General features: G+C 39.9%; 2 protein-coding genes across 2 annotated transcripts in view; one reads left to right on the forward strand and one right to left on the reverse strand.

Moving 5' to 3' along the window:
* Positions 1 to 3,903, reverse strand: part of LOC129088773 (putative ferric-chelate reductase 1) — a 10,347-nt gene extending 6,444 nt beyond the window's left edge. Inside the window, exons 1-6 of the mRNA XM_054596004.1 lie at positions 3,699 to 3,903; positions 3,162 to 3,304; positions 2,907 to 3,001; positions 1,350 to 1,500; positions 1,150 to 1,269; positions 1 to 16 (exon numbers count right to left, since the gene is read on the reverse strand). The exon at positions 1 to 16 is cut by the window's left edge and continues 56 nt beyond it. Coding sequence (XP_054451979.1) covers positions 1 to 16; positions 1,150 to 1,269; positions 1,350 to 1,500; positions 2,907 to 3,001; positions 3,162 to 3,304; positions 3,699 to 3,903 — 730 coding nt within the window. The remainder of the gene's footprint in view (positions 17 to 1,149; positions 1,270 to 1,349; positions 1,501 to 2,906; positions 3,002 to 3,161; positions 3,305 to 3,698) is intronic.
* A 3,352-nt stretch (positions 3,904 to 7,255) lies between these two features.
* The window catches only part of agla (amylo-alpha-1, 6-glucosidase, 4-alpha-glucanotransferase a), a 39,273-nt gene continuing 34,322 nt past the window's right edge, over positions 7,256 to 12,206 (forward strand). The window contains exon 1 of the mRNA XM_054625628.1: positions 7,256 to 7,289. The gene's annotated coding sequence lies outside the window, so the exon portion shown is untranslated. The remainder of the gene's footprint in view (positions 7,290 to 12,206) is intronic.

Here is a 12,206-nt window from a genome sequence, read left to right on the forward strand (position 1 = left end):
ACTCAAATATCACAGACTGCAGAGAAAAGTGATGCAGATTCAATGGGTGACACTAATATCATTTATTAATAAGTTATTTATATCATTTCAAATAGTCCAGTTTAGTTCTGAACAATGTCAGGCATTAAACAAGACAGTGAGAGGAAAAGCATTTACGCCGATTATTGTCTACTCAGCATTTTTTTATGAATGCGGACGGTTTTAAGGGCCTTAAACTTGCAGTCTTTCTAATAGCCAGCAGGAGGTGACTCCTGGTTGCAAAAAGAGTTTAGAGGTATATGAGAAAATGACATTACATCTCACTTGGGAAAACTTTATTTATTATTTAAGTTTATTATTTCAATCACTAGTTAAAAGTTTTCTTCAACGCAGCACGATGTTCATTTACAGTAAAAGTGATTAAAATGGATGATGAAGCAGGCTACTTTGTGATTGATTGGTCACTATAGCGTTGTCCTGCCCGGGACCTTTCTGTGTTTTCATCTTACAACTTTAACACTTTCATAGTGTGTTTTCAGTTCATGAAAGTTAATTGTATCATTTTGGTCGCCTGAAAAATGCCATATCAGCATTTGGGTCAGTGTGCTAAATGCCAGTTGGCAACAGTCCCCCACTCTCCCCCTAAACATGTTTTTGCCCTTCCTTGAAAAGCTGCCTTTTGATGGGAAATAGTAGCCTTTGTCTGTATCTCGGTGTGATATTTTGAGCTGGGTGACCATGAAGTCCTATATTTTTATTGGGTCGTCAGGTTTTGTTTTTGTCAGAAAAATGCCAAAGAAGATTAGGTTGTCTCTCATGCTGCCTGCTTAAAGGTCAAGAATAGCCACTTTCCTGGATTTATTTTCGGTCGTGATGATGTTTAGTTGGGTTATAGGGTTGTTAACGAGGGTTCCAATGTTGTATTCTCCCGGTGAGTGACTGTATTTGTTGTTGATGGACAACAGAGATGTCAAAACTGACGCTAGAGGGGTAGGTAGAGCGTCATAGTTTGGAGCGTAGGGCCACTGACTCATCTATATTTGACATGGTGGGAGTGAGAATGTGTTGCTCACTTTGAATGTGGTGAGAATCCATTGATGCTAAAATGCTTCATGTAGCACCTGTAATTGTAGTCATTGTACCAGTAAATTAAAGTGTTAAAAGTCAAACCGTTTTGTCTGGTCCCTCGGTAGTCATGGACAGGAAGAAGCAGTGAGGATCTTCTTTTGGATCACAGCCTGGAGGATCCAGCAGGCAGGATTTTGATTGGCCACATCCTTCAGAAGTAAACTAAAGGTGTAAGATTGGGAGATGGAGTTAATAGTCTTTATTTGTTTCACTTGTTTCAAATTCAAGTTTTTAACACTCACAGGCCCAGGCAGGATGGTGGGTGTGGTAGTAGGTTCTACTGGGGGAGGTGTAGTGTCTGACTGAGGCGGGTGGACAGTAACTCCATGCTGATAGATGACCGGTCCAGGCAGCTTCACCCAAAATACATTGTAGTGGGCAAGTACACTCACACTGGAAAGTAAACATACGTACACAGGTATTGTGACATATTCTGTCATACAGTACAGAGTACATACAGACCTTTAAAATAAAGTCACACGGTCATAAAACAAAATTCTTTAAATTAGCAAATATGAACACGTTCTCATTCCCAACTCCTAGCTTGGCCCTAAGCTTCAACTATGATGCTCTAGGTTCCCCTCTAGTGTCAGATTAGAACTGGCAGGGGCTGCTTGTTTGTTTCCACTCGTGACATGCATAGTGTCTTTTCAAAATAAAATTCTATATTTACAGGAAGTTGGTTTAGGCAGGGTCCATTTAATTATGTTTCAAAAGATATCGTGGTTGCCGTTAACTAACGACTTACATGTTGGCGAGAGAAGACAAGTCATGTGGAGTGAGACCAGGGTTCATATAGTGCTTTTTCTAAGAACAGTGTTAGGTAATTCAAATTTCCACTAATAAGTAAATGTATAAAAAATTGATACGCGTATTGATCTTCTCCAGAGGAAAAACCCTGTACTATTTATACACTACGTCTACAACAAAGGGGTCATTGCTGTAGATATTTGGAGTCCCATAGGGACCAAATATGCCTTTTCTCTACATCCATCTGTTTACCAAAATTCCCACTTGCACAAAATATTGCTTAGATCTTTCTCAAGGCAGACATTGTGATGTATCAAACCCAGGTGTTACTGATAAAATGGACAACAACCACAACATCGTGAGGTACATGCCCATGGTTTAGCTAAGCACGTTGCACAAATTCACATCACTATATCCTCCCTATGAATTATGTGCTACTAAGATGTATTACCACTGGAAGAAATGCAATACACTACAGAGGAAAAACTATCATATTAGTTGAAATTGTGAATTTCAGCAGACAAGTTTGCTAACGGTCATTCTTTAATAACTTGTTTGTCTTTTCTAGTGTAACAGTACAGTATATGTATTATTATCTGTGCCTCTGTGCATCTCTTTCAAGACACCGAAGGCCACAGACCAATCGTTGGTATTTAACAAGTTGAGAGTGAAAACAATTGTGCCAACTGTTCATTTTCTATCCAGACAGAAAAAGTAAGCACAGAAATGGATGTAGGCCACCTGTTAATCATTCCTCCAATAAACACAACACACTGCAGAGTCATGGGTTGCCTAACGAGCCAATTTCATTGGCTGAGCTCAGTTAAATCAAGTTACATTAGCTAATGTTGCTAATAACACTCAATGCTGTGTAACTGACATGGCTGAGTCAATATGTTGACTTTATGACTCTACTTGAGCTACTGAAACACTTTTTTAAAAAAGTATTAAATTATGCAGTGTCATTATTTGTGACCACAGTGGCCAATGTTCACAAAAACGTTTCATAAGCTGGCTTTGAATGACCATTTAGAAAGAAATAAACTCACAAAAACTGAACCTGTCCGGGAGCATCGGCCGGAGCATTCCAGATGACAGAAACCTCTGTCTGTTTGACATCACTTGTATGGCTCACTGCTGAACCCTGGACACACACACACACGTATCAACACACACAAGTCTTAAAGTTTTGAATTTCATTTTTTCATATATTTTATAAAATACTCTTATTTGAGTGTGTTACATTTCTGGGGTTTGAGATAAAAAAAAACATGTGTCTTTATATGCATGTGCAGTATGCACACCTGGTGCTTATTACAGGTGAGCAGCTGTGTCGTGTTCTGATTGGTCAGGGTGAAGGTGCCAACTGTGTATACTGAGCCCTGATTGGCCGCATCCCTGGCCTGAAGCAGAAAGCCCTGAAAATACGATGCTCCGTTGAGGATGACTGGAAAAGAGTGTTTGAACATATAAGAATTAAAAGAAAATGATATCAACATTATCAATCATTTTATTAATTTGGTTCTAGACTAATAAGTTACCAAGCTTGCACTAACCCTGTATTTTAACCAGGTTAAAGGGGGCCTCAAATCTGATTAGCTTGTTCAAAGATTTATTTCTAATTCATTCTTAATTTGTTAAAATTGCAAATGACTGGTTTTCTTATTTTGGAGTACTGCATATTAAAAACATATAGTAAACAGTTTTGCTATATTGGAAGTGACTTCATGGGTTCTGTTTAAGGGGTGGATTTCCTGAAAGTTTGGATCAAAATTAGCCTTTATCGCATCTCCATTGATATGCATGACCTGGCAGTGTTGACTTGTCACAGTCCTTGTTACCTTTGATCCGATCTCTGGGACTGAACGTGGTGGTGTTGGTTTCTAGGCGGTAGGGGCTGGGGGAGGTTTGACCAGGAACACCATGGTGGGGTTCCATGCTGCCACACACTTTGGTAACCTTGCCGTTGGCATAGCAGCCTGCTGGCACCCAGTAACACACCGACACAGAGATAAAGAGAAGGCCACACAAGCCCACAGGAGACATCTTAAAGTTAGGTACCAGCTGCTACACAGTGTCCACCACTCTGAAATGAAAAAGAAATCACACAATCCTGCAAAATGAATTCAGCATGACCATAAGCGACGTTTCTTGACTTATCTACAAACTGTCTCTTTGTAGTCATTTAGAGTCTCTCTGTGAATCTTTTGGCCCTTTTCATTGTCATTTTGCTTGTCTTTGTAGTTGTGTTGCATCTCTATGTAGCTGTTTTGTGTTCCTTTTTGGTAATTTGATGTCTCTTTGTAGTCGCATTGTGTCTCTGTACACATCATAGCATCTCAGCACTTGTGGCCTCAGTGACTCTACGCATTTTTCAGGACACATCTTCAAGCTTCAAGCAAGTTTAAACACTTAGTAGAAAGATTTCCATTCTATTCCAATCCCTGCCAACTTTTCTTAATGATGGCCTTTGCGACAAAAAGTTACTTGCTGATAAAGCCCCAGGCACTGGAGGGCCACCACTTGTAAAAAATAACACACAAAGAAATGGTCCACTCTTAAGGAAAACTCTTGAACCAAAGTGAGAGATAAGGTTGTTGTACTCACCACTCGTCCTACTGCAGTAGAAGGAAAATATCCCCAGCTTGGCTATATGTATATGTGAGTACAATATAATTTCCTCTGTCCCAGTGCTGTGTAGGTGTGTGCGAGTGTGTGTGTGTGTTTGTGTGCCTATTATTGCAGAAGTTTTACAACCTGATGGATGAACTATTGGAACCTCCTGATATGACTTTTCATTCCGGGGCAGGTTTCATTACCTTGTCACGTGTATTTAATTTACAGCTGATGCTGTTCATCTATAAGAAAAGAATTGAGGTGTTAAAGTATAAATATACAATAAAAGTTGTCTGCTTGCATAAATTAAATTAAATTAAATTAAATTAAATTAAATTAAATTAAATTAAATTAAATTAAATTAAATTAAATTAAATTAAATTAAATTACAGTTCATTTCATTTATTTTAAACCAGTACCAGGGAATCTAACACTGCATTAGGTTAGTACAGGGCTCTTTTCATACCTGTTGAAAATATGGCTCCCCATCTATTCCACTTAAAGTGGCTCACCAGGTGTACTTGCAGACAAATACATTCCTCAGGCTTCTGTGTTTTTTGGGCCCACTGAGCAGGAGTATAACAGTCCATCTCTGGCCGAGCCGGCTGACTCCTCCATGACTGATAAGGCACTGATATGGCACTGATTTAGGTATACTATCTATGTTTTTAAAAACAGTTTTTAATCAGTTGTTTTATGAGTACAATTGTATAGAATATGCAGAATGCCTTTAAACAGGTGGGCTTTAACTAAGACTTTAAGATACATAAATGTTAGTGTCAAGACAACACAGGTTTTTTACAAAATGATTATTCTTAAACAAGTAAGTGGAAAGACATTTTAGTTAACATAAAGTTAAATAAAGACTTTTAATATATATCATCTAAGACAGAACTGTCGTTGTTTGTACCACAATAAGAGTTGTTGATAATAAGAACAACAAGTGTGTGATTTAAGCGAAAGAAACACATTCAGCAAAGTGTAAAATATACAAGCCCATCTTTTCTGTCCATGTGCTGATAGATACAATTTGTTAAAGAAGGATTCAGAACACTGCAGAATGCTGCCTTTCAAAAACAGCTTTTCTTTCTTGTTTATTTTCTCTCTTTCTAACCTTATTTAAGAACATTCTACAGTGTCAAGTGCTCAGTCAGAAGACGGACACATCAACAGTCCTTGTGTGAGCCGCACTGTCTCCATATGAATCACCATTGCTCCAGTGGGTTTTCACCTCTGATGAACCAAATAACGAATACATTTTAAATGTTCCTTCAAAATATTATGCACTATTTGGAGCATACAGTATGTACACTGTGTCCCAATCTCTAAACCATAAAACATAACTGTGTGTCTTACTATTTTGGTAAAATGTTTGTAAAATGTTTTGCACAGGAAATGATACAGGGCAACACAAATAACAGATGACAGATTTTAGTCTATAATGTCAATTCTATATTTAAAAAAGTATGAACATGTTTTTTCAGGGATTTCAGTATTTTATTCTTTTCGTTTTGTGCAATGTCCCTGGAGCATCTCAGTCTACAATATGTCATAGTTTTTAACAGCTTTGAGTAGCTTCATTTTCATTGTGCTTCCATTGTGGGACAGTAGAGTCCAACATTTCATTCTGCAAGCTGTGTTTTTAGTTTCCTTTATGTTCTTTTTTCCACCAGCGGCGATGCTCTCACTACATACGAAATAAATATAATTAGTGTGCAAGTATGAAAGGCTATACATATATGGTTCAACCAGAAAAATATGCCTCAGCTTCTCATAGTTTCGGGTTTTAATCTACATTTGTATTTGTCCATTGTGGACGTGTGTGGACAATATTTCCCCCTGGTGGTATGAAAGAGACACTCATTTCAGAATTCACATTGAGGAGTCTGCGGAAATCATTTGTTCAAATCACATTTGCAGTCAGAAACATAATCACACAAATGTGTTTGATCATCAGCCTTTTTACATGAGTCATCTTGTAGAACAATTTGATTAAAACAATTTCAAATTAAAGTGGGGATTCTTCCATGATTTCAGATTCATTTTCAATTAACTTTATCCATGTCAATATATGACATAATCTTGACCATGTGTTCCTAGCCAGTACTCTTGTGGTACAGACCTGGTGTGCTTCACTTTGTCTGCCCAATAGCTGCACTGCAGTGCCATCTTATGTAACTCCCTTGTCTATTCGTGTGCCTACGTGCAGTGTGTATGCGTCTGGTAAAGCTTAGAAATTGCGCAACAGAAATTATGCAATAGAACGAGCATTTTGACAGCAATATCCTATTACTATTATTGGTTATTGCTGTAAGTATACGAGATTACATTGTTTTTTCCAGCATGATACACATACATTTTGCAATACAGCACAGTAGGCTACATTGTCTAAGTAAAGGTTTGACATTTGTCTTCAGTCAATTCAGAAGCCAAGTCATTTGGGGTAAGGGTTTGGGCTTTGCATACAAATGCAAAATGAAGTAGTGCTTCAGGAAACACCTCTGAAGTTCCCACGAGGAAGCAACTACATTTCCAAATAGGCCAGGAACAAGAGTGACTGAAGCTGCAGGGCGTGAATGACATTCCTATTTACACTTAATGAGCAGAGCATACATTTCTTGGTTAAATAAAATACAGGTTTGGAAAATGTATTAAAACATTTAATAATTCCGTTTTACTCGGGTTATTACGGTAAAGAGCCCCGGTCTACAGATCACGCCCCCTCAGTTCATCCACTGTGCATAGAAGAAAAACAGAGCTGTCCCACTCGACACTGTCCTCCTGTTGCTGTGACCTCACGAAGACACAACTGACAGGTGAGCGGGACATTCAGACAGCTGTCGTGTAATACTGGTGTACATGATTACGCTCATACGAGTTGTATCCCCACGTATCAGGTCGACAGACGCATCACTCACTTAGCCAACGGACGCTATCCAACCTTAACCGATATAAGTTTATCTTACTGTTTTAACTTTAACTATAACTTTAACGCTCTGCACGTTGCGCTTCGTAATTCAACATTAAACCCTAATATGGGCAAACACACCCCTAGCTGCTTATAGACGACGAATGCTCATAACCATTTTAGCATTGTGTCCATTCATCAACATTTTTAGCGTTTCCTTGCGACGAAGCTGCCTTCTTGTACCGTAGGAAACAATCGATAGCCGTGCTCCACTGTGCGTTACGTCCCTCAATCAAATGTCACCGTGACGGCCCCGCCCACCACAGCGCACTCTGCCGGGGCCGAGCACACGGAGGACGAAATGAACTTCAAGTAAATTGTGTAGCGTTATTACAATGAGATGCCATTGGTCACGTGTGCGTATGCCGAATGGTGAAGTGGTTAATAACAATTCAATTGGTGGTTTGCATTACATTTAATGGTGAATGACGGCGTGCTACTAAGCGAGTCGACATTAAATAGTCCCTCTTCTGAACGGAATTTGGAGCCACTAACGGGACATTAGCGTCGCTGGTTCCCGTATCACCGTGGAGAATGATTTATCTGCAGTCATTTTGCTATTGTACGTCCAGATCTGTATTGGTTTGGACCCGGTGTTCCGGGCAGGCTGAACAGTGGTCAGAAGAGTTTTATAAATAGGTAGTGTGACATTAACGGTTGGATTCTTGACCTTGTTCAGTTCGGACCGAAGCACTGCGCAGACTCAGAGCAGGGTTCAGGGACTGAGGATGCGTTAACCTGCTCCAATGTACAGGACGGAGCCCAGTGCCCTGACACCATGTTCTGTTCCTGTGTGCAGTCTCGGTTAGTGTAAAAAGGAACCTCTGTGCATTTGCTCAAGTACTATCCTGGGCCTCTACGTGTCGAGGAGGAAGTACAGGAAGTATGCGCACATATTTAAAAAAGAAAAAAGTGTCTTTACCAGGCGATTTTGCTTGGATAAAGTCATCTAAAAACAGCAGCCCATGGCCGAGGTGTCTGATTCTAGTAATTTTAGGGCCTGTAGTATGAAGACATGCAAGTCTATTTTTTACTAGTTCCTAGTTTCTTGTACTGTAACGCTCATCCTTGAAAACCAGATTGCACACTGTAAGGAAACAGTACAGTCAGTTGTAATGTGTAGATACAATTCCAGAGTCCAAGAAGCTAAAATAGTCAGGGATGTATAATCTATTCAGATCCTTTACTGAAATACAAATAGTAATAGCAATAGCACACTTTAGAAACATAGCATAAGAAGTATTTACCCATAGTATCAAAAGTAAATGCTCATTGTGCATAATGGCCCTCATCAGGATGTTATATTGTTGTTTATAATATACCATTTATTATCACTGATGCATTAATGTGTATGTGCAGCCAAGCAAAATCGAAGGTGTTAAAATGAGACCCATTCACAAGTACCTCAAAATTGTACTTAATAAATACAGTGCTTGATTGAATATCAGTACTTACTTCCCATCACTGAAAATGCTTGTTGGTTTATTTATTTTTTCACTTGTCATTATGGCACATTGATTTCAGTTGTATAAGGGCAGTCATATCATACAGTTAATCATATACAATGGGTACGGAAAGTATTCAGACCCCTTTAAATTTTTCACTCTTTGTTTCATTGCAGCCATTTGCTAAAATCGAAAAAGTTCATTTTTTTCCGCATTAATGTACACTCAGCAACCTATCTTGACAGAAAAAAACAGAAATGTAGAAATTTTTGCAAATTTATTAAAAAAGAAAAACTGAAATATCACATGGTCATAAGTATTCAGACCCTTTGCTGTGACACTCATATTTAACTCACATGCTGTCCATTTCTTCTGATCCTCCTTGAGATGGTTCTACTCCTTCATTGGAGTCCAGCTGTGTTTAATTAAACTGATTGGACTTGATTAGGAAAGGCACACACCTGTCTATATAAGACCTTACAGCTCACAGTGCATGTCAGAACAAATGAGAATCATGAGGTCGAAGGAACTGCCCAAGGAGCTCAGAGACAGAATTGTGGCAAGGCACAGATCTGGCCAAGGTTACAAAAGAATTTCTGCAGCACTCAAGGTTCCTAAGAGCACAGTGGCCTCCATAATCCTTAAATGGAAGAAGTATGGGATGACCAGAACTCTTCCTAGACCTGGCCGTCCAGCCAAACTGAGCAATCGTGGGAGAAGAGCCTTGGTGAGAGAGGTAAAGAAGAACCCAAAGATCACTGTGGCTGAGATGCAGTAGGGAGATGGGAGAAAGTTCCACAAAGTCAACTATCACTGCAGCCCTCCACCAGTCGGGGCTTTATGGCAGAGTGGCCCGACGGAAGCCTCTCCTCAGTGCAAGACATATGAAAGCCCGCATAGAGTTTGCCAAAAAACACATGGAGGACTCCCAACCTATGAGAAATAAGATTCTCTGGTCTGATGAGACCAAGATTGAACTTTTGGCGTTAATTCTAAGCGGTATGTGTGGAGAAAACCAGGCACTGCTCATCACCTGCCCAATACAATCCCAACAGTGAAACATGGTGGTGGCAGCATCATGCTATGGGGGTGTTTTTCAGCTGCAGGGACGACTGGTTGCAATTGAAGGAAAGATGAATGTGGCCAAGTACAGAGATATCCTGGAAGAAAACCTCCTCCAGAGTGCTCAGGACCTCAGACTGGGCCGAAGGTTCACCTTCCAACAAGACAATGACCCGAAGCACACAGCTAAAATAACAAAGGAGTGGCTTCGGAACAAGTCTGTGACCATTCTTGACTGGCCCAGCCAGAGCCCTGACCTAAACCCAATTGAGCATCTCTGGAGAGACCTGAAAATGGCTGTCCACCAACGTTCACCATCCAACCTGACAGAACTGGAGAGGATCTGCAAGGAAGAATGGCAGAGGATCCCCAAATCCAGGGCCGTTTCTCAATATGTGAACTTCTCTGTACTTGTGTCCTCGTGAACTTGTGAAACGTCATCTAGCGCGGCCCAAGTACTGTTCCAATACACAAGTTCGCATTCAGCCAAGTACGGTCCAGATACCCGGAAGTGTCCTCGCTCCGCCCATTATATCAGGGATGCATCGGAGGAGACTTGTGTGGACTTTGGACAGCCAAGTATCCCAGAATGCATTTCACCAGCAAACAAGAGCCGACAGTGGCGGAGACGGCTCACAACTGTCAGTTATCATTGTCTAAATACTGCTGTTGTGTAACGGAATTTAGTTTTAACATTTTTTTAAGCGAGAATGTAGTTGTTAAGACTTAAAATATGCGGTCAATTTATCCAGATAGAGCCTGTTTGAAAAAAGCGCCGACGTTTGTCGGAGATATGAGAGGACCAGAGAGGAGACCGGGCGGTGGTGCTCATGCAGCCCGCTGACAGCAGCCTGATCTCGGCTAGGCCTCTCCAGATGTGCCGCTGGCTCCGGTGTCTCTGTGGTTGTGGTTGCAGATGTAACACAAAACATATACATATTAATATTTTTATATTTTCTAAATGAAAACGAAAAAAGGCAGGGTTGTGTTTTATATCATATTTCGTTTTATTGTCAATATATATGACTGAAGATAACCGGAGTAGGCGGGACCGACGAGCTGAGTTGGTGACGTTGGTGACGTCATCAAGTTCGCTGCTGTTCCAATTGCAAAATGACCGTACTGCGTCCTCCCATCCTCGGGAGTTTGTACTCCCGAGTCGAACTATCCAAGTATGAACTTGCAAGTTTGCAAGTCCATACTTGACCATACTTGGTATTGAGAAACGGCCCAGGTGTGAGAAACTTGTTGCATCATTCCCAAGAAGACTCATGGCTGTACTAGCTCAAAAGGGTGCTTCTACTCAATACTGAGCAAAGGGTCTGAATACTTATGACCATGTGATATTTCAGTTTTTCTTTTTTAATAAATTTGCAAAAATTTCTACATTTCTGTTTTTTTCTGTCAAGATGGGTTGCTGAGTGTACATTAATGCGAAAAAAAAATCTTCTAAATCTTCTAGGATTTACTGCTGCCAGGTGTTTAACAGACCATCAATTGCAATCGCAAGTTTGATCATTCTGTTTGATATTTACTGTTTAATTGTGTCTAGTAAAATGGACATTAAAAAGTCAAAATGCTCCGGCCTATGAGGCTCGATCACCAACCGACTGACTGACTGAGGCAAGTTGTTTCTAAAATCAGTTTTAGAAGCAGCTATTATCTAAAATATTGAGCTGATGTTCATACTTGATGGTATGTTAAGCATTAGGATTGACTAACTTGTGTTACAACAGTTTGCACAACGCATGTCTCAATCAACTTGTTGATTGAAGTTCCTTATTTAACATTTATTCTCTCTTGTCTTCATGCCAGTTAGCAATATTTGGTATGTGTTGGTAATATGTGCTTTTAATGTCAGTCATGTACTTGTTGATTCATTTCACATTACGAATGCTGGTCAATGTGGTGACATGGTTGTTCAACTCAATGGTCAGTGGAAGGTTACTTGAATACCAAAAAAACGAGGTGATCAAAATGTTCTGTTCTCGCTATGTAGGGTACATGTAATGAAAAATAAAGGTCAGCAGAGCTCAACCGGAATACTGCCATAACCTCCAGCCAGAGGTTACTATTAGGTTGTTCAAACAGCACTGTGGTACATACTTCTTTTTGAGCATGAGTACGTTTTGTCTGGTTATTTTATTTTCATGAAAACATTTTTTACATGAAGATCCACTGAAATTAAGGAAAGAAACCATCATAAAGTATCTCAGCAAGGTGTCGCCACAAGCCTCCAGAACAGCCTTAGTGCTCCT

Source organism: Anoplopoma fimbria, chromosome 3 (genome assembly GCF_027596085.1).
Source record: "Anoplopoma fimbria isolate UVic2021 breed Golden Eagle Sablefish chromosome 3, Afim_UVic_2022, whole genome shotgun sequence".
Lineage (NCBI taxonomy): Eukaryota > Metazoa > Chordata > Actinopteri > Perciformes > Anoplopomatidae > Anoplopoma > Anoplopoma fimbria.